The sequence below is a fragment of the Rhinolophus sinicus genome, chromosome 3 (genome assembly GCF_057876585.1).
Source record: "Rhinolophus sinicus isolate RSI-liver-muscle chromosome 3, RSI-T2T, whole genome shotgun sequence".
NCBI lineage: Eukaryota > Metazoa > Chordata > Mammalia > Chiroptera > Rhinolophidae > Rhinolophus > Rhinolophus sinicus.
Genome location: NC_142503.1, coordinates 137,754,394 through 137,775,419, shown reverse-complemented (window position 1 = coordinate 137,775,419; position 21,026 = coordinate 137,754,394). Strand labels below are relative to the sequence as shown.

At 44.3% G+C, this 21,026-nt stretch overlaps 1 protein-coding gene and 1 pseudogene across 3 annotated transcripts in view; both read left to right on the top strand.

Moving 5' to 3' along the window:
- Positions 1-83: 83 nt before the first annotated feature.
- Positions 84-21,026, top strand: part of DNAJC17 (DnaJ heat shock protein family (Hsp40) member C17) — a 36,173-nt gene continuing 15,230 nt past the window's right edge. For both annotated transcript variants that reach the window (XM_019725473.3, XM_074327904.2), the window contains exon 1: positions 84-216. In XM_019725473.3, the coding sequence (XP_019581032.3) occupies positions 139-216 (78 nt within the window). In that variant the 5' untranslated portion in view covers positions 84-138. The remainder of the gene's footprint in view (positions 217-21,026) is intronic.
- On the top strand, positions 118-19,693 carry LOC141570599 (elongation factor 1-alpha 1 pseudogene; annotated as a pseudogene). Its single transcript, XR_016020846.1, has 2 exons — positions 118-216; positions 11,892-19,693. The product of XR_016020846.1 is annotated as an elongation factor 1-alpha 1 pseudogene (transcript).

Sequence of the window (21,026 nt, the reverse complement as noted above, 5' to 3'; positions counted from 1 at the left end):
TCAAGCTTGACCCAAAAACACGACATTTCCCAGGGGGCTAAGCGCCATTAGGCCGGCTCAGGGCCGACAGTCCCCGAGAATCCCCGCGCACGCTGAGGCTCTTGGGAGTTGTAGTACGATCCCTTCAGGGTTGGAACCATGGCGGTGACCGAGGAGCTCTTACAGATGGACCTGTACGCGCTGCTAGGTATTGAGGAAAAGGCAGCGGACAAAGAGGTAAGAACCGTGGCGAGGAGAGCCGATCCGAGAGGTCTGGTGGCCCTTCCTGTCTTGGCGCCTAGCCCGCGGCTGGCATCCGCTTTCCAGGTTCGGCCGGGCTCTGGGCGGGGAGCGACGAGCGGCCTGACGGCCTCAGAAGGTGGGCTCCCAGACCGTTCCATGCTCTGAGGGCCTCACAAGGAAGGGAAGGGGGGGGTCCCAGCAGGGAGGCTTTCGTGCGGGGTGCTCTACTCTCCCTGTGGCCGCGGGGTGAGCCTGGGAGGGAACCCAGCCTCCTCCCTGCGCCTGCGCAGGTCAGCCTTTGATTCCGTTTCTGTCTTGACTGTGGCTGAAAGGATTTCATTCAGTCTCTCCTGAAGGCTGATTTAACTCCACTTAGAGCCTAGGGCAAAGGAAAGGCCAGGTCCCAAGGCCCCTCCCCTCTCTTTTCACCCTCTCCTTGGCATTGGGACCTATGACTCTACCGTCTCTGTTTTCTTTTCCACCCCTGCCCATTGACTCTTAAAGTAGCAGTGGGCCAAAAGCAGGAGGACCAGAAGGGTAAAGCAGATGGCCTGAAACTCCACAGGAAGGTATTGATAAAAGTGCCAGCGAGTGGAACACTGACCAAGCTGTAATAAAGATTTCTGTTACCTTCCCCTGGATCATGGTTGGTAGTTGTAGCCGTGTAGGAAGGGGAGGCAACTAATTCATCAGATGAAAGTTAATGCCTACCTATGCCCCTGTACTTCCATGCTGCCCCCCTCATGGACTGAGTGAGCTTGTAAGAAGAGGAAGCTCTGGGACAGAAAAGCAGGGAGACCCATAGGGCCCTTGAGGAGAGATGCTGTAAGCCTGTACAGAACTGTCCCTGCAGCTGCAGGTAAAATCAGAAGAGGGCCATGGGGATGTGGACAGAGCACCAAAAACATTTGCTACACCTGTTTCATAAGTCTCAACATTTCAGTATTAATAATGCCTAAAACCTACATAATGCTTACTATATGCTGGGCACTATTTTAAGTGCTTTATATTTTTAAATTGTTTAACTTGTCCTTCCATAATAGTGAGAAATGACTTTGGACATTTCACACCTGATCTAGCCAGTGTGTTGGAACCCTGAAGTTGAGGACTCCTGAGGAAGGCAGTTGGGAGCCGTTGATGTATATATTACTCAGAGAAGTGCCATAATCAGATTTTAAAGTAAACATTCAACATCAGTGTGCAGAATGGACATGAGTAGGGGGGTAGGTTGAGGAACTGCCACTAGGGGATCCGGTGGGGCTGTTGTCTAGGCAAGAGACCAAGGTCTAAGCAGGCCAGTGTGGTTGGGATCCGATTTTCACTCAGATGAGATAAGAGATACGTGAGAAGTCACTTTATAAAGGGCAACAGGTGCTACTCCTGCCTTTTAGTAGGGAGGCACTACTGTAACATGAGGGAGAACGTTGTACGTTCCTCCAGAAGGATACAGAGAAAGTGCTGTGGGTGTTCAGAGGAGGCTGCAGTTGCTTCTAGTTTCGGAGAAGCGGTGAGGGAAGCAGAGAAGGCATTTGAAGCCTTGAAGAACAGGCAGAGTTTGGATGTGTGGTGATACAGAGGAAGGGTATTCCAAGAAAGGGGAGAATGTGTGTAATCCAATTTGGAGCATAGGCCAAGAAGAAAGGGTAAAAGAAGATAAACCTTGAAAAGTAGGTTGGGGCCTTTGGATATCGTGGCTAACTTCATGGTAATGGATAATTTTCGGGGGAGGACCGGGGAGACCTAGGCGCTGGTGTCCCCTGTCCCTGGTTCAATGCCTGTCATATTCTCTAGGGGGACCGGGAGGACCAACAGATTTTAAAGTGTATTCAAGGAAGGCTTCCTCAACTTTGGTTGTCTGGTCATATAGTCTAGGAGTTCCTAATTCAGGGTCCACAGAAAGGCACCAAGGAATAAATAAACATGTGTAATGTTTTTTGTCTGTTTATTTTTGAGGAGAGATGGTCATTCTTATCCCAAAAAAGATTAAAGAAGCCCCAATCTAGGCCAACCTCCTGTGTTACTGATGGTGAAACTGAATCTCAGAGAGGATGGTTAGTGACAGAATTGGGACTAGAACCCGGATCCCCTGATACCTAGCCCAGGTCGGTGCTCCTTCCACTGTGCCACCCTGGCCCTTTGCAGCCCCGTACAGCTCAGTGGAAGTACGAGCACCACCAAATTTAACTTCTTTTCAGACCAAATCTGAATCCTTTTCTGCATCCCAAATCTACATATCCATCTGCCTATTTGACCTCTCCATTTGGATGTTTCTAGGGGTCTAAATCTTACTACATCCCTAAATGAACTCTTGAACTCTCTCCAGACCTGCTTCTTCCTTGGACTTCTCCATCTCAGTAAATGGTACCACCATCCATCCACTTGAGCTAGGAAACTGGAGTCATTCTTTTTTTATTTTATTTTTTAAAGATTTTATTGGGGAAGGGGAACAGGACTTTATTGGGGAACAGTGTGTACTTCGAGGACTTTTTTCCAAGTCAAGTTGTTGTCCTTTCAATCTTAGTTGTAGAGGGTGCCATTCAGCTTCAAGTTGTTGTCCTTTCAGTCTTAGTTGTGGAGGGCGCAGCTCAGCTCTAGGTGCCATGTTCAATCTTAGTTGCAGGGGGCGGAGCCCACCATCCCTTGTGGGACTCAACGAATTGAACTGGCAACCTTGTGGTTGAGAGCCCACTGGCCTATGTGGGAATCGAACCAGCAGCCTTCGGAGTTAGGAACACGGAGCTCTAACCGCCTGAGCCACCGGGCCGGCCCCCTTTTTTTTTTTTTTTTAATTTTGAAACATTTTTTGTTGGGGAACATTGAGGAACAGTGTGTTTCTCCAGGGCCCATCAGCTCCAAGTAGTTGTCCTTCAATCTAGTTGTGGAGGGCATAGCTCACTGGGCCACGTAGGAATCAAACCGACAACACTGTTGTTCAGAGCTCGCTTTTTTTTTTAATACATTTTATTGGGGAATATTGGAGGACAGTATGTTGCTCCAGGGCCCATCAGCTCCAAGTTGTTGTCCTTAAATCTAGTTGTGGAGAGTGCAGCTCAGCTCCAAGTCCGGTTGCTGTTTTCAGTCTTTAGTTGCAGGGGTCACAGCCCACCATCCCATGTGGGAATTGAACTGGCAATGTTGTTGTTGAGAGCTCACTCTCTGACCAGCTGAGCTGTCTGGCCACCCTTCTGGAAGCTCAGCGGCAGCTCGTTGTCTTCAATCTAGTTGTAGAGAGCACAGCTCACTGGCCCATGTAGGAATCGAACCGGCCACTCTGTTGTTCAGAGCTCACGCTCTAACCAACTGAGCCATCCAGCTGCTCCTCAATAGAATTTCTTACCCCTTCATACATGCTTTTCCCTCTGCCAGGAGAGTTCTTCCTCCTTCGTTAGCCTGGTTCCAGCCCTTAGTTCAGTTTGCAGTTATATATTCATTTGTGTGATTGTTTGTCTCGTGCCTTACGCTCCCCTGTACTCAGCTCTCAGGGACGGATCTGGTCCATTCACGTCCGCATCAGCCCTTTGCCTGGTGACTGGCGCAGAGTAGGCTCTCAATAGATATTTGTTGAATGAATCAAGTAGTGGTCAAAGAAGCCACTGCAACAACTGGACTTGAGAATCAGGAGACCTGGGGGCAGTCAGTGGCCCAAGACCTGTTTTTTGTTTGTTTGTTTTTTATTTTGTTTTGTCGTTTATCTTTGTGACCTGTTTTTTTAATGGCCCATGAGCTAAGAATGGTTTTTACATGTTTAAAGGAGTATAAAAAACACGACGACAACAAAAAACCAAACAACTCAATTAAAAAATGGGCAAAGGAATTGAATAGCCATTTCTCCAAAAAAGTTATACAAATGGCCAATAAGTACATGAAAAGGTGTTTAATACCACCACTCGTCATTAGATAAATGCAAATCAAAACTATAATGAGATGCCACTTCACACTCATTCAGATGGCTATTATAAAGACAAAAACAAAAATACAGAAAATAACAAGTGTTGGTGGGGATGTGGAGAAACTGGGATCCTTGTATGTAACTGGTGCTGCAGCTACTGTGGAAAAACAGCATGGCAATTCCTCAAAACATTAAACAAAGGTTTACCATATGATTCAATGCTTTCACTTCTGGGTGTATACCCAAAAGAAATGAAAGCATGGACTTGAGCAGATATTTGTACATGTTCACAGCAGCATTATTCACAATAGACAAAAGGTGTGAGCAACCCAAGTAGCCACCAGCAGATGAATGGATAAACCAAATGTGGGAAATACATACAATGGAATATTATTCAGCTTTAAAACTGAAGGAAATTCTGACACGTGCTACAGCATGGATGAAATTTGAAGACATGATACTAAGTGAAATAAGCCAGTCACAAAAGGACAAATACTGTATGATTCCTCTTCTATAAGGTTCCTAGAATAGTCAGCTTCATAGAAAGAAGGTAGAATGGTGGCTGCCAGGGACTGGAGTGGCAATGGAATGAGGAGTTAGTGTTTAATTGGTGTTGAATTTCAGTTGGGGAACATGAAAAAAAGTTCTGGAAACATGGTGGTGATGGTTGCACAATGACGTGAATATACTTAATGTCACAGAACTGTACACTTAAAAGTGGGAACAGTAAATTTTATGTTATGTGTATTTTATGTTATATATATTTTACCACAATAAAACAAAAACAAAAGAATATGTGACAAAGACCATGTGTAGCCCCCTAAAGTTTTTATTATCTGGCCTTTTACAGAAAAAGTTTGCCTACGTCTGCCAGAGTTAGGGACAAGTCCAACTCCACCTTTGTGTATGTGGAGCTAGTAGCCCTTCTGGAAACGTTTTTCTCTCTTATCACAACAAACCCGAAGGCCCAAAAGTGGGCTAAACACCACATTCATGGGAATTGTGAGAGCAATTCCCAAAGGTAGACATTTTTGTTCCCTACCCAGCACTAGAAGAGACAGGCAGGGCAAGGTGTCGTTTCTTACAGGAAAGCCTTGAGTCGAGGGCCTGGGCGTGGTATGGCAGTGCTCCTGGCGAGAGGCGCGTGCTCTGGGGACCAGTCCCCTGCTAGAACCGGAAGCAGCGAGCCCCAGATTCTCGGTGCTCATGTGCACATTTCTGTATACACACTCACACACACACTCGCACGTACACGCAGGATGGGCAGGGCCCAGGGCCAACATGAAGAGTAGTTCATGGATTCATGCCATTTGCAAATCCTCAAAAGATGAAATAACCTCAGGAGTTACCTGGGTGACTGCAGTGGCCTTCTGACCCTTTTTCTAGTTCTCTTCTTGCCCCTTGACCCTCTTCACACAGCAGCCAGAGTGAGTCTTTAGAATGTAAATCCGATTGTGTCACCTCTGCTCCTAACTCCCCATTGGCTTCTCATCGTTCTTACAATGAAACCCGACCGCCTTCCTTGGCCCATGGTGCCCTCATCGCCTTTTCTGCACATTCCCTACCAGAAGTTCTCTCCTTGCTCACTGCTCCACCACATCGTCCTGGGATTTTTTTTTTAAATTGTGATAAAAAGTAACATTTACCACTTTAACTCTTTTTGAGTGTATTAAGTACATTCACATTGTTGTGCAGCCATCACCACTATCCATCTCCAGAACTTTCCCATCATCCCAAACTGAAATTCCATTCTCCTGATCATTCACTTCCATTCCCTTCTCCCCTCGGACCCTGGTAAATACTTTTCTACTTTTTTCCCTATGAACTTAACTATTCTATGTACCTCATATAAACGAACATACAAATATCATATAATATTCTAATATTCGTACTTTTGTGATTGGCTTATTTCACTTAAGGTAATATTTTTAAGATTCACCCATGTAGTAGCATGTGTCAGAATTTCCTTCCTTTATACGGCTGAATGATATTCCATTGTACGTATAAAACACATTTTGTTTACCTATTCGTCTTTTGATGGACACTTGGGTTGTTTCCACCTTTTGGCTATTGTGAATAATGCTGCTGTGAACGTGGTGTGTAAATATCCTGCTTTCTGTTCTTTGGGGCCCTGCCCAGAGGTGGGATGGTTGGGTCCTAGGGCAGCGCCAGGTCTCCTGGTTTCAGGACCCACCATATTGGCGTCCACAGCAGCTGCGCAGGGCACCTTCCCACCAGCAGGGCACGAGGGAGCCAATTTCTCCACATCCTCCCCAACACTTGTTATTTTCCCTGATTTTGGATAATAACCATCCTAATGGGTATGAAATGGACCTCCAGTGACGTTTTTTTCAAACTCACCTAACACATTGTTGCTTCAGGGCCTTTACATTTGCTAAACCTTCTGCTTAGAACATCTTTCTCCTGGCAGTTGTATTTCTCACTCCCACACCTTATTCAAGTTTCCATTTGAATGTTACCTTTTCCGAGAGGCTTTCCCTGACCACCTATTTAAATTAGCTGTCACACCCTTACTCTGCTATATATTTTTAAGTAGCACATCTCATTACTTTACATTATATTACATACCCATTTGCTTACCATTGGTCTTTCCCATTAGAATGTAAAAAAATCCAGCGAGGAAGGGACTTCTCTTTTGTTCACTGCCTGTCTCTGGCACCCAGAATACTCCCTAACCCTTCATAGGTGCTCAGTAAGTCCTCGTTGAATGATTCAGTGAGTGTTATTATTTTCTTAGGCAGTAATGCTTTGTGGCAAAGTGAAATTACTAGCCCCGAAGTAAATAAACTTAAAAGCTTTTTCAAAATTGTCTTTCAGAAAGGTGGTACCGACCTGTACTCCCACTGAGTAGGTAGGAGATGGCCCGTCTCTCTGCTGGGAGCCCCCGCCCTGACTCTTGAAAGCAGCCTGCTGCGTGCCCACTGTCTTGCCCAGAGCAGGCACACAAACCCTTTATTTAATCAAACTTTATGGTGGTCTCCCTGCTTCTTTTTGGCTTCCTTTCCCCTCCTCTGTGTGTGTTTTAGAGGAGGGTAGAAACATTTCCTACAAACACCGTTTGATCCCACAAACTTTTATTAAGTGCCTATCACGTGCCCTTCCCAGAGCCTGGCGCTGGGGTCAAATGTGAAGACAGCGGTCCCTGCAGGGTCAGCCCATCTCACCTGTTTCCAGCTCCCTGTCTCTTGCTCCAGTGGCCCATCTTGAAAGGCAGAAGTTAAAGTTGATAATTCTAGAAGTTGACATTTTCAAATCAGATGACAATTTCCTAGAGTATAACTTGGTGTAGAAAATACTAATCTTGACAAGTAAGGCCAAGAATTGTGGCTTGCTACATCTGCTGTGTGTTGAGAGGGGATGGAAATCATAATACAGAGCACTGAGCAATGTTGGGAATTACAAATGTGCCTTTGTACTTACGACCAGTGCTAGTTAAGAAAGTGGACTTCGGAGTCAGACTGCCTGAGTACTGGTCCTATGACTTACCTAATTTGTGACCTTGAGCAAATATTTCACCTCTGTGTGCTCTGGCTTCCCCGTCTGCACAGTGCGGATGATGGCCGTTCCTCCTGGCCGGCATTGTTGTGAAACTCAGTCCGGGCAAAGCACTTGGCACGGGCCTGGCACAGAGTGCGTACCTACCACAGGGTAGTTCTTGCTATTATTATTGTTCCATCTTCCTTCACTGTAAGCGCTCAAGTCAGATACCCCCGGCCCACAGCACGTGACAAGGTTGCCCTCCTTCCTCCCCCCTCTCACTCAGCCCAGTCCTGACAGACCCCGCTGATCCACCCAGCGCGACAGCAGTGATTCCCGCCTGAGGCAGAGGTCAGGGTAGGAAGGAGGCGGGGATCAGGAGGAACAAAGCTGAGCATCAGCAGAGGTCACTGTCAGTTCCAATCGACAGATGAGTGGACAGATGAGTGGAGCGTGTCACCAGGGAGCAGGTGCATGTGGGACTGTTAGACACCACTTCTGCCTGCAGGCAGCTCGCGCAGTGCAGTAAGCAGGGAGGTAGAGTGAAAGAGGCCCAGGGAAGTGTATGAGGAAAATGCTGTAGGAATCAAGAGGAAGGCGTGATGCGTGTCTGGCAGGGTCAGGGAAGGCGTCCCTCGGGAAGGGTTTTGTGCGTGACCTTGAGGGGAGAAAGGAATATGTCACAGCGGGGTTAAAAGGGATCTCCATGGTCATCTGCTCTTTTCATTTTCTAGCCAGGAGGATGGAGGTCCAGAGAGGTTATGGAACTTGCCAGAGATCACTCGGTGAGGGAGTGTCAGGCCAGGCGGGAGCCCCAGTGTAACATGATTGCCGCTCCCCTGCAGCTGACATGCGACTCTCTCTCCTTTCTGTAGCCACCTCGCCTTTCAGTTGAAGCCCTCTGTCGGCTTCAAACTCAAAGACTCAAATTTTAAGTGTATTTACCTGGAAAGCTACCATGGGACTTAATATTGACATTTTGCAGGGGGTGGGGATGGGGGTGGTTGTATTTTATTATTGCTTTAGGGAAAAGGCTATTTTACCTGTATGCTAGCTAATACCGTTATGGAAACCACATATTTCTGTTGTACCCTAGAATGTGATGCTCAGACGTTGTTCCTTCCAGATTTAAGAAGAGTAAGTTTTGGAGGACAGAGAAGAGCATGAGCACGAAGCTGTAGATATAACAGTGCCTGGCGTGACATTGTCCAGGGTTCACTGAGGAGGTGGCAGGAGATAAAGCTGAAAAATGTGGCATCTTTGGGCCTCTAGGCCCTAGGCTGGTTAAACTTGCTCCTGTGGGCTCTGGGGCCCCTTCCTGGATTTGAGGTGTGCCTGACTGGGCCCACTGTCTCCCACAGAAACCTCCCCAAGACTTCTTACCTCCAGGCCAGTGCTGAGTCCTTGCGGTTGGCACCGAGCCTGGTTGCTCTTGACGACCGTCATTTGTTCACCGAGAGCCTGACCAGCACTGGGCAGGACTGGGAGCCAGGCCTCCAAGTCTCGGCATCTTTCTGATGGTTAACTCACTCCTGGGTTTGCGTGTCTGGCTGAAGCTCCGGATTTTGGAAGTTATTTGGCTGCCTGTTCAGTCAAAAGGAATGATTCATTTGTGTTTGTAAGCTGTAAGCTACTCATTAGCATGCAGGATAATACCTCACATTTATGTGACACCAAAGTGCTTTCACATAAATTATCTCATTTGATGTGATCTTCAAAACAAGGCTGTGAGGTAGGCAAGGACCATTAGCTCCAATTTATAGATGAGAAGATGAAGGCTGAAAGAGTTTAATTGATTTGCCCAGCGTAAGGTGGCTAGTAAATGCAGAGTGCCTGCCCAAACCCAAATTTTCTGCTCCTCTTTCAGAGCTTTTCCCATGACCCACACTTCAGGAGCAATTAGGGCCATAAGAAACGGGTCTTTGGGCCCCAGAGAGTTTCCCACCTCTAACTGTGACCAAGAGATTTGACGGTGAGTCAGGCTGCTCCTCCTGGGTGAACCCAGCAGGTATAAGCCCACGTGGACAGTTTGAGGAAGTGCGTTAACATTTGTGTTAAAACGAACCAGAGTTTCCATTTCAAACGAGGCAGTATTCAAAATGGTCTCCATTTGCATAGCTCTTCCCTATTTTTGCTGTCTCTGAATACTGTTACTTAGTTAATATTATTTTTCTTTAAATCAACTCCTTTCTTTTTACTAATATAAATTTGTTTATGAAACCAGTGTGTTAGGCACAAAAGAAATGAATGAGATACAGGAAGTACCAGGGCCCACAAAGGAGTTGTGCACCTGGGAGAGGGCAGAGGCCAGGCAGAGACAGCAGCTTTGGGGCTGGGGACCCAGGTCTCCAGGGGTGAGGGTGACAGCAGGCAGTAGGGAGAGGCAAGGGGCAGCCAGCCCCAGGGTATCTGATACCTGAAGGGTGGGCATCTCCAAACTGAGAGGAGGACGTAGGCAAGTATTTTGGAGTCTGAGCCTGATGCAGAGGTGCTTAGGGGAAGGGCGGGAGGGAGGAAGCAGGGCCTGAGAAGGGGGCGTCTGATGATGGGGGAGGGGGGGTCATGGACTGGGCGCCAGGGGATCAGCTGGTTGGGGAAAGTAGGCGGAGGAGGGCAGGGCAGGGCTTGGGACCCAGGAAGAGGGGGACCCAGAGGTGAGAACCAGGGGTGGGAGGAGCTGAAGAAGGACGGGCTGAGGACCAGGTCCCAGGGGGCGCCCAGGGGCGACGTGCGTGCGTGCGTAGAGAAGCCGGGCGGGCTTGTGCGCGGTGCCGGGCAGTCCCGCTGCCAGGCCACTGCCCTGAGTCTGCATCACAGGCCATGGTTACAGCCTGAGGGAGGTGTTGGCGCGAGGGCCAGGGTCCCCATAATCGTCGTGGTACCGTCAGCAGGCGCACATCTGGAGAGTGCTGAGCTGAGGCTGCTGCTCTGGGGGTGACTGGCCCCCTGTTTGCAATGAGCCTTGGGAGCCGTCCATAGTTCTGTAGTGACCTACAGTCTTCTGACTCAAAGATTCAAATTTTAAGTGTATTTACCTGGAAAACTACCATGGGACTTAATATTGACATTTTGCAGGGGGTGGGGTGGTGGTGGTTGTATTTTATTATTGCTTTAAGGAAAAGGCTATTTTACCTGTATGCTGGCTAATACCTGTACGGAAACCACATATTTCTGTTGTACCCTAGAATGTGATTCTCAGACGTTGTTCCTTCCAGATTTAAGAAGAGTAAGTTTCACAGGGGACTTTTACATAAGTGGCCAGAGCGCTGCGGTTTACTTCCTGCCTGTGACATCAGGCAGTCACCTAACCTCCGGGTTCCGGTGCCGGGATGGGGAGAGGTCTGCCTCCCCCAGGCTGGGGGAGAAATTACTGACTGTTCCCATTCCTGGAACCCAGCCTTTCCAGCTGATTCACTGGGGTGGTTTGTTCATTCAGTACCTGTTGTCACACAGAGTGGCCTTCCTGCGTGCTCTCCATATCCACGTCCCATCTATGAGTCTGGCCTCATTACTTGTACCACTCACTTACCTGGCTCCAAGTTTTATTATAAGATAGGACAGTAGCCTTTTATAAAAGTAATGATCTCTCTTCTTTGTGGGGCACCTTTCTTTTAAGTTAATGATGGCTATTTTATGTTTATTGGACCCCTTAGTGCCTTGCTTTTTCGGGCGAGTCAGGAGTTCACTTCCCTCAAGAGGTGAAACTGGAGGCAGGAAAGCCCACTGGAGGTGGTGGGGACCCCGCTCCCCGCCCCTCCCCTGCTTAGGCTCAAGTTGCTGTAAGTGGTGGAACCAGTTTTGAAGACTCCGGGAAGGGCTGAGTGGCTGTTAATTCATGACTCATCCTTCCCCGCTGTGATGTGGGCTCTGAGGGGTAACATTTAGTTTCCACTGTGGTTCTCCCGGCAGTCTGCTATAGTGATTCTTCCCTTTTCCAGGCTTGATTTCTCAAGAGGTGTTAGCAGGTAGAAGGGGAAATTGTGAAATAGTGTAAGGTCTCTTAGGGTCGGGAAAGCACCCACTTCCTTATGCCTCTCAGTGGGCCTGAACTAATTTGGTTGCGAACAAATGACTATTTGCCCCTTTCATTCAACAGGTACTTATTGTGTGCCTACTAAGTGCCAGGTACTGTTCAGGGCACTGTCCTGGGCCCTGGGGATAATCAAAGCTCCCTGCCCCCTAACATGCGTTCCCTTTATTTGTGAGGGGACCCTCCATAATGTCCTACACCTGTGTGCTCTCATTTGCGATACAGTTATAACCCACGTGTCTGTTCTTCCAGAGCAGAAAAGAAACTGCAGAGTGGAAGTGCGTCCAGGGAAGTGCTGGCATCTGGCACAGTCTGATAGAGCCTGGCTAGGGAAGAGAGAAAACTGTAGAAAGTGTGGAACTTGAGGTCATCGCCACCTAAGCATAGCAACAGCCTGACTCTTTGCCCTCAGTAGCGTCTGAACATGTTACGCTGTTTGGTAGTTTGTGCTCTGGATGACGATCCTGAGATGTGAAAGACGGATTACACTCAAGCCATGTCCTCGGAGGGCGAAGGGGGGGGTAGGTGGAGACATTTTAGAACGACATCAGGAGGAAGACCACCCTCCTGCAAACTAGAGGTTACCGTCCTCGTGGAGCTTATGTTCATCTGAGATCTTTGTCGTTCTGCCGTTGGGCCTTGGAGACAGCCTGGTTCTCTGAAAACCCTCGGTCTGGGCCGGGTTTGGGTGGGAAGCCCGGCAGCTGTCACCTAGCTCCTCTCTGCTAAGTCTCAGGAGATGCAAATTAATGTTTCCAAGTGCCAGGGAGACCAGAGGACCTTGGAGAAACCTATAGGTCAAGAAGGAAATTGCAAGTGTGAAGACGGCAGGAGCCTCTGGCATCTTCCCGAGGCGGCCGCAGCCCTGCCTAAGCCATCCCAGCACCTGCAGCTCACAGAGGAGCTGCCAGCCCTCAGGCCTGGAATAGACAGTCGTATGTTCATCCCACATCATTCCGCATGTGGGCCCTCAATTTCTTTGTTCTAATGAAAGTTCCTCTTCCTTCCCAACTTTAAGATAAATATTGTTGGAGCTTTTTGCCCTGAATCCAGCCTCTTGAGCCTCTCGTAAGGTAGAATTATTTCATAATAAACAGTGTTGACACCGGCAGCTTTTTCAAAGGCCTGCTTTGGGAGAGTTGTGTTTACGTGATGAGAAATTCTTCAAGGCAGCACTCACTTCAAGATACTGGCCAAAGCTGGGAATCCAGTTTGTAACACAAAACATCAAATGCCAGGCCAACTGGTTCAAAGTCAAAACTGGCCTTCCGGGCTAAAACCCAGGAATGGGCCCTGCCCAGAGCAGGCTTAGCAACTACAGATAGTAAGAACTAGTTAATCAGGACAGACACACTGGACCAGCATTCTTACGCCAGCTGGGGTTTGGTTCCCAGCCACTCTGGAAGGTCTCAGGTCACCTACCCATGCCCTCTGCCCTTTGAATGAGAGTATTTCAGAGCCCCTGGGGGCAAACCAAGGATTGAATTTTAGAACTGCCCCCCCCTCCCCACCGCCTCCCCAACAGACTTGTCTACCTCAAGAATTCAAATTGGGCTGACCTGGGCCCACTCTGGACCCACCTCCTTCCCTGGAGTTACTGTCAGGTTGGCCTCATACTGGGCTGGTGTCACAACTGACCTCCCTCCCGGGAGTGGATCAGTGAGAGGTTTGGAACTTGCACTGAGGGCCTGGTTTTTGTCGGGTCCATCACATGGGTGATACAACCCTTACAGCAGCCCTGTGTGGAGGGGATACTTCCCTCGCTTTGTAGCTGGAGAACCTGAAGCTGAGTGAGAGTCAGTAATTTACCCAAGGTCATGTATGTGGAAGAGTCAAAATTTGAAAATACATCTCTTAGATTCTAGAACCTTGTTTCTTTCAGTAAACCATGCTGCCTCCTAGCTTAGAACAGTAGAAAGAAGCTAAACATCCCTGTGTGTTTTTTATGGAGACACAATTGACATATCACATTATATTAATTTCAGGTGTATAACGTAATGATTTGATACATGTATCCTGTGAAATGATGACCACAATAAGTCTGGTTAACATCCACCTTAACGTAGTTATAGAATATTTTTTCTTGAGATGAGAACTTTTAAGATCTACTTGCTTAACAATTTTCAAATATGCAATATAGTGTTAACTCTAGTCATCGTGTTGTACTTTGCATCCCCAGGACTTACTTATTTTATAACTGGAAGTTTGTACCTTTTGACCCTCTTCACCTCTTTTGCTCACCCCCCATACACTACCTCTGGCAACCACCAATCTGTTCTATGTATCTGTGAGTTTGGGTTGTTTTTTGGTTTTGTTTTTTAGATTCCACATATAAGTGAGATCATATGGTATTTGTCCTTTTCTGTCTGACTTATTTCACTTAGCGTAATGCCCTCAAGGCCTAGCTCTATGTTGTCAAATATGGCAAGATTTTTTCTTATGGCTGAATTGTGTGTGTGTGTGTGTGTGTGTGTGTGTGTGTGTGTGTGTGAGAGAGAGAGAGAGAGAGAGAGAGAGAGGTTTTTCTTTATCCATTCATCCATTGATGGATACTTTGGTTACTTCTCTATCTTGGCTATTGTAAATAATACTGCAGTGAACATGGGAGTGTATACATCTTTCCGAGTTAGTGTTTTCATTTCTTTCAGATATACTTGTATACCCAGAAGTAGAATTGCTGGATCATATGGTAGTTCTATTTTTAATTTTTTGAGGAACCTCCATACTGTTTTCCATAGTGGCTGCACCAATTTACATTCCCACCAACAATGCACAAGGGTTCCTTTTCTTCACATCCTTGCCAGCACTTGTTATTTCTTGTCTTCTTGATAGCAGCCATTCTAAGAGGTGTGATGTGATACCTCATTGTGATTTTGATTGACATTTCCCTGATGATTATGGATGTTGATGCACCTGATGATTATGCACCTTTTCATGTATCTGTTGGCCATCTTCTTTGGGGAAATGTCTCTTTAGATCCTCTGCCCATTTTTTAATTGGATTCTTTTGTTTTTTGGGTTTTTTTTGCTATTGAGTTGTATGAGTTCTTTATACATTTTCTATATTCACCATTATCAGATATATGATTTGCAAATATTTTCTCTTGTTCCGTAGGTTGACCTTTCATTTTGTTGATGGTTTCCTTTGCTATGCAGAAGCTTTATAGTTTGATATAGTCCCACTTGTTCTTTTTTTGCTTTTGTCCTTTGTTTTTGGTGTCAAATCCAAAAAATTATTGTCAAGACTGATGTCAAGGAGCTTACTGCCTGTTTTCTTCTAGGAGTTTTTTGGATTTCGGTCTTACGTTGAAGTCTTTAACCCATTTTGAGTTGATTTTTGTGTATAGTGTAAGATTTCATTCTTTTGCACATGGCTGCCAAGTTTTCCCAACACTGTTTATTGAAGAGACTGTCCTTTCCCCATTGTAATTCCTTTGTCGTAAATTAATAGACCATGAATATGTGGGTTTATTTCTGGGCTTCCTATTTTTTCATTGATCTCTGTGTCTGTAAAACCATACTGTTTTGATTACTGTAGCTTTGTAATATAGTTTAAAACCAGCTTTGTTCTTTCTCAAGATTGCTTTGGTTGTGGGAGGCTATATGGCTCAGTTGGTTAGAGCGTGAGCTCAGAACAACAGGGTTGCCGGTTCGATTCCCACATGGGCCAGTGAGCTGCGCCCTCCACAACTAGATTGAAGGACGATGACTTGGAACTAAGGGGACCTGGAGAAACACACTGTTCTCCAATAAAAATTAAAAAAAGATTGCTTTGGCTGTTTGTGGTCTTTCATGGCTCCATACAAATTTTAGGATTGCTTGTTCTCTTTCTGTAAAAAATACCATTGGAATTTTGACAGAAATTGCACTGAGTCTTTAGGTTGCTTTTGGTAGATGGACATTTTAACAATATTAATTCTTCCAATCTATGAATATGAATATCTTTCCATTTTTTTGTGTCGTCTTCAATTTCTTTCATCAATATCTTATAGTTTTTAGTGTACAATTCTTTCAATGCCTTGGTTAAATTTATTCTTACACGTATTTTGTTCTTTTTGGTACAGTCATAAGTGGTATTTTTTTTCTTTCTGATAGTTTATTAGTGTATAGAAATGCAACTGATTTTTGTATATTGATTTTGTGCCTTCACCTTTACTGAGTTCGTTTATTAGTTCTAATAGTGTTTTGGTGGAGTCTTTAGGGTTTTCTATATATAATATGTCATCTGCAAATAGTGACTAATTTATTTTTTCCTTTTTGGTTTGGATACCTTTTATTTCTTTTCTTTTTTATTTATTCCTTCCCCCCACTCCAATTGCTCTGGTTAGGAATTCTAATATTATGTTGAATAAAAGTGGTGAGAGTGAGCAACCTTTTCTTGTTCATGATCTTAGAGGAAAGGCTTTCAGCTTTTCACAGTTGCTTGTGGAGTTGTTATATATGGCCTTTATTATGTTAAGGTACATTCTGCTTATACCCACTTTGTTGAGAGTTTTTATCATAAATGGATGTCAAATGCTTTTCTTCATCTATTGAGATGATCATATGATTTTTATCCTTTTTCTTAATGAGATGTATCACATTGATTGATTTGCAGGTGTCGAACCATCCTTACATCCCTGGAATAAATCTCATTTATCTTGGTGTATTATCCTTTTAATGTATTATTGAAGTCAATAGATATCAGTTGTAGCATCTCCTCTTTTATTTCTGATTTTATTTGACTCCTCTCTTTTTCTTTGTTAGTCTAGCTAAAGATTTATCTTAGTTTCATTGATCTTTTCTATTGTCTTTTAGTTTATATTTATTTCCAGTCTGATCTGGATTATTTCCTTACTTTTACTAACTTTGGGCTTCATTTTTTTTCATTTTCTAGTTCCTTGAGATGTAAAGTTAAATTGTTTATTTGAGATCTTTCTTGTTTCTTTTTTCTTTTTTTTTTAATTAAAATTTATTAGGGTGGCAATGGTTAGTAAAATTACATAGGTGTCAGATGTACAATTCTGTAATATATCATCTATATATCACATTGTGTGTTCACCACCTAGAGTCAATTCTCCTTTTATCACCATATATTTCTTGTTTCTTAATGTAGATATTTATTGCTATGAACTTTCCTCTTATAACTGCTTTTGCTGCATCCCATAAATTTTGATATGTTGTGTTTTTATTTTCATTTTTCTCAAGGTGTTTTTTGATTTCTGCTTTGACCCATTGGTTGTTCAGTAGCATGTCGTTATGTTGTTTAATCTCTACATATGTGTGAATTTTTGTTTTCTTCTTGTTATTGATTTCTAGTTTCATACCATTGTGGCTGGAAAAGATACTTGATGTGATTTCAGTTTTCTTAACTTTATTAAGGCTTGTTTTATGGCCTAACATATGATCTGTCTTAGAGAATAGTCCATATGTGCTTGAAAAGAACATGTATTCTGTTGCTTTTGGGTGGAATGTTCCATACATTTCTGTTAAGTCCAAATGATGTAATGTGTCATTTAAGGCTAATGTTTCCTTATTGTTTTTCTGTCTGGATGCTCTATCCATTGATGAAAGTGGGATATTAAAATTCCATACTATTATTGTATTGATGTCTCTTTCTTCATTTAGGTCTTTGGTAGTGGCTTTATATATTTAGATGCTCTTATGTTAGGTGCATATCTATTTACAAATGTTATATTCTGTTGATGGATTGACTCCTTTTTCATTATATAATGTTTTTCTCTGTCTCTTTTTATATTCTTTGTCTTAAAGTCTATTTTGTCTGATATTAGTATAGCTACCCCAGCTTTCTTTTGGTTTCTATTTGCATGGAATATTTTTTTTCCATCCCTTTACTTTCAGTCTTACATCTGAAATGAGTCTTACATCTGAAGTGAGTCCCTTATAGGCAGCATATAGATGGCTCTTGTTTTTTTATCCATTCAGCCACCCTGTGTCTTGGAGAACTTAGTCTGTTTATTTTTTAAATATTTTTTTCTTAATGTGAAACGGAATAAAGCTCATTATAGAAAACATATCAACTATAATCCTCTCTTCCAGGAATAATTTTATTTTTTCATCTGGTCAGATTAAACTCCGTTCTCAGCCTTTTCTGACACCACCCTGGCAAAGGTTTCGGTTTTTTGTTATAGTTGATGAGGGTGGAAGTCTGGACTTCCCGTTCACCCATTATGGCATGGGTGGGGTGGAGTCACAGTTTTTTCTATGATGTTTGTATGGTGTAGAACATTTATTGTCTAAAATAGATTGCATAGTTTTCATTGAATGGATTTTCATTATCATAGTTAACCCCTCATTAGGTCACAAATTCCTCATGTTTAAAATGAAGATAATAATTTCTACTTCATAGGGATGAAGAGTTAAATAAGTTATTACATGTAAAGAATGTCCAACAACTTTTTTTGCAATGGGCTTCCTCCAGAACACAGGTGTAGTGAAAACCACCGCTGAATCTAACCCAAAATGGGAAAGGAAAAGACACACATCAACATTGTTCTCATTGGACACGCAGTTTCCAGCCAGTCTACCAGTACTGGGCATCTGACCTACAAATGTGGTGAGATCGACAAAAGACTCATCGAAAAATTTGAGAAGGAGGCTGCTGAGATGGGAAAGGGCCCCTTCAAATATGCCTGGGTCTTGGATAAACTGAAAGCTGAACGTGAGTGTGGTATCACCACTGATAGCTCCCTGTGGAAATTCTAGACCAGCAAATATGTGACCATCATTGATGCCCCAGGACAGAGACTTTATCAAAAACATGATGACAGGCACATCTCAGGCTGACTTGCTGTCTGATTGTTGCTGCTGGTGCTGGTGAATGTGAAGCAGGTGTCTCCAAGAATGGGCAGACCCATGAGCATGCCCTTCTGGCTTCCACACTGGGTGTGAAACAACTAATTGTTGGTGTTAACAAAATGGATTCCACTGAGCCGCCTTACAGCCAGAAGAGATACGAGGAAATTGTTCAGGAAGTCAGCACCTACAGTAAGAAAATTGGCTACAACCCTGACACAGTAGCAGTTGTGCCAATTTCTGGTTGGAATGGTGGCAACATGTGAGAGCCAAGTGCTAACATGCCTTGGTTCAAGGGATGGAAAGTCACCCGTAAACATGGCAGTGCCAGTGGAACCATGCTGCTTGAAGCTCTGGATTGCATCCTGCCACCAACTCGTCCAACTGACAAAACTTAGCATCTGCCCCTCCAGGACGTCTGCAAAATTGGTGGTATCGGTACTGTCCCTGTGGCCCAAGTGGAGACTGATGTTCTCAAACCCGGCATCCTGGTCACCTTTGCTGCAGTCAGCGTTACAATTGAAGTAAAGTGTGTTGAAATGAACCATGAAGCTTTGAGTGAAGCTCTTCTGGGGGAACAATGTGGGCTTCAATGTCAAGAATGTGTCTGTCAAAGATGTTAGTCGTGGGACCGGCCCAGTGGCTCAGGTGGTTGGAGCTCCGTGCTCCTAACTCCGAAGGCTGCCATTTCAATTCCCACATGGGCCAGTGGGCTCTCAATCACAAGGTTGCCAGTTCGATTCCTCGAGTCCTGCAAGGGATGGTGGGCAGCGCCCCCTGCAACTAAGATTGAACACGGCACCTTGAGCTGACCTGCCGCTGAGCTCCCAGATGGGTCAGTTGGCTGGAGCGTGTCCTCTCAAACCACAAGGTTGCCGGTTCGACTCCCGCAAGGGATGGTGCGCTGCACCCCCTGCAACTAACAACAGCAATTGGACCTGGAGCTGAACTGCGCCCTCCACAACTAAGACTGAAAGTTCAACAACTTGAAGCTGAACGGCACCCTCCACAATTAAGATTGAAAGGACAACAACTTGACTTGGAAAAAGCCCTGGAAGCACACACTGTTCCCCAATAAAGTCCTGTTCCCCTTCCCCAATAAAATCTTTAAAAAAATAAAAAGATATTAGTCATGGCAATCTGACTGGTGACAGCAAAAATGACCCACCAATAGAAGCGGCTGGCATCACAGCTCGGGTGATTCTCCTGAACCATCCAGGCCAAATCGGTGCTGGATACGCACCTGTGCTCCCCTGTCACACAGCTCACATTGCTTGCAAATTTGCGGAGCTGAAGGAGAAGATTGATCGTCGTTCAGGGAAAGAGCTGGAAGATGGCCCGAAGTTTTTGAAATCTGGTGATGCTGCCATTGTCGATATGGTTCCTGGCAACCCCTGTGTGTTGAGAGCTTCTCTGACTACCCTCCTCTGGGCCGTTTTGCTGTTCATGACATGAGACAAACAGTTGCTGTGGGTGTCTTCAAAGCAGTGGACAAGAAAGCAGCTGGAGCTGGCAAGGTCACCAAGTCTGCCCAGAAAGCTCAGAAGGCGAAGGGAATATTATCCTCAATACCTGCCACCCCAGTCTTAATCAGTGGGACGGAGGGTCTCAGAACTGTTAGTCTCCATTGGCCATTTAAGTGTAATAGCAAAAGACTGGTTTAATGATTACAGTGCATCGTAAAACCTACAGAGGGAAAGGAGAATGTTTTGTGGACCATTTGTTTTTTGTGTGTGGTAGTTTTTAAGTTATTAGTTTTTAAAATCAATACTTTTTAATGAAAACAACTTGACCAAAAATCTGTCACAGAATTTTGAGACCCATTAAAACAAAGTTTAAGGAAATAAAAAAACTTCCAACAGAGTTTGACACAGTAAGCATTATGTAAGTGCTAGCTACTATTTTTGTTGTTTCAGGATGTGAATTATTTCTGAATTTTCTGTTATAAATAATGCTACAAATGAACAGAAGTGTTTATAAATGTTGTATGAATTTCTAAATATTTCTTTAGAATAGACTCTTAGAGGAGGGCTTGCTGGATCAAGGGGTTTGTACTTTTCCTAGCTTCCTGATATGTACATGCAGCTTTCCAGAATCGTCATGTCAATTTACGTACTCGTATTCACCAAAAAGCCATTAAATACTACCTTTTTCTTTTTTACTTGTTGTTAATGAGTAAGGTGAAAAATGACTTAATTTTTATGTGTGTGGCTGAACATTTTTCATGTTATTACCCATTTATATTTTATGAATTGTCTCTTCATGTTCTTTCTCTATTTTCTTGTAGTTTGTTTTTTTCTGTGTAATTTCTTTATATATAAGGATTTGGTGTCTGTCATATTTCATGAAAATACATGCTTCCCTTAGTTTTCATTTTTCCTGTCTTTTGCCTATGATTTTGACTTGGAGAAATTACAATTTTTTTCCTTGTAAATCCATTCATTTTGTGTTTGTGTGCATGTGCGCGTGTGATTGTTTTCTACTTTAATGCTTAGGAATTTTCTTTCCCATCTTAAAAGCAGATTAAAGGTCACATCATTTTCCTTCTTTTAGGTTTCTTTAGTTTCATTCTTTTATAATTAGTTTTTTTATC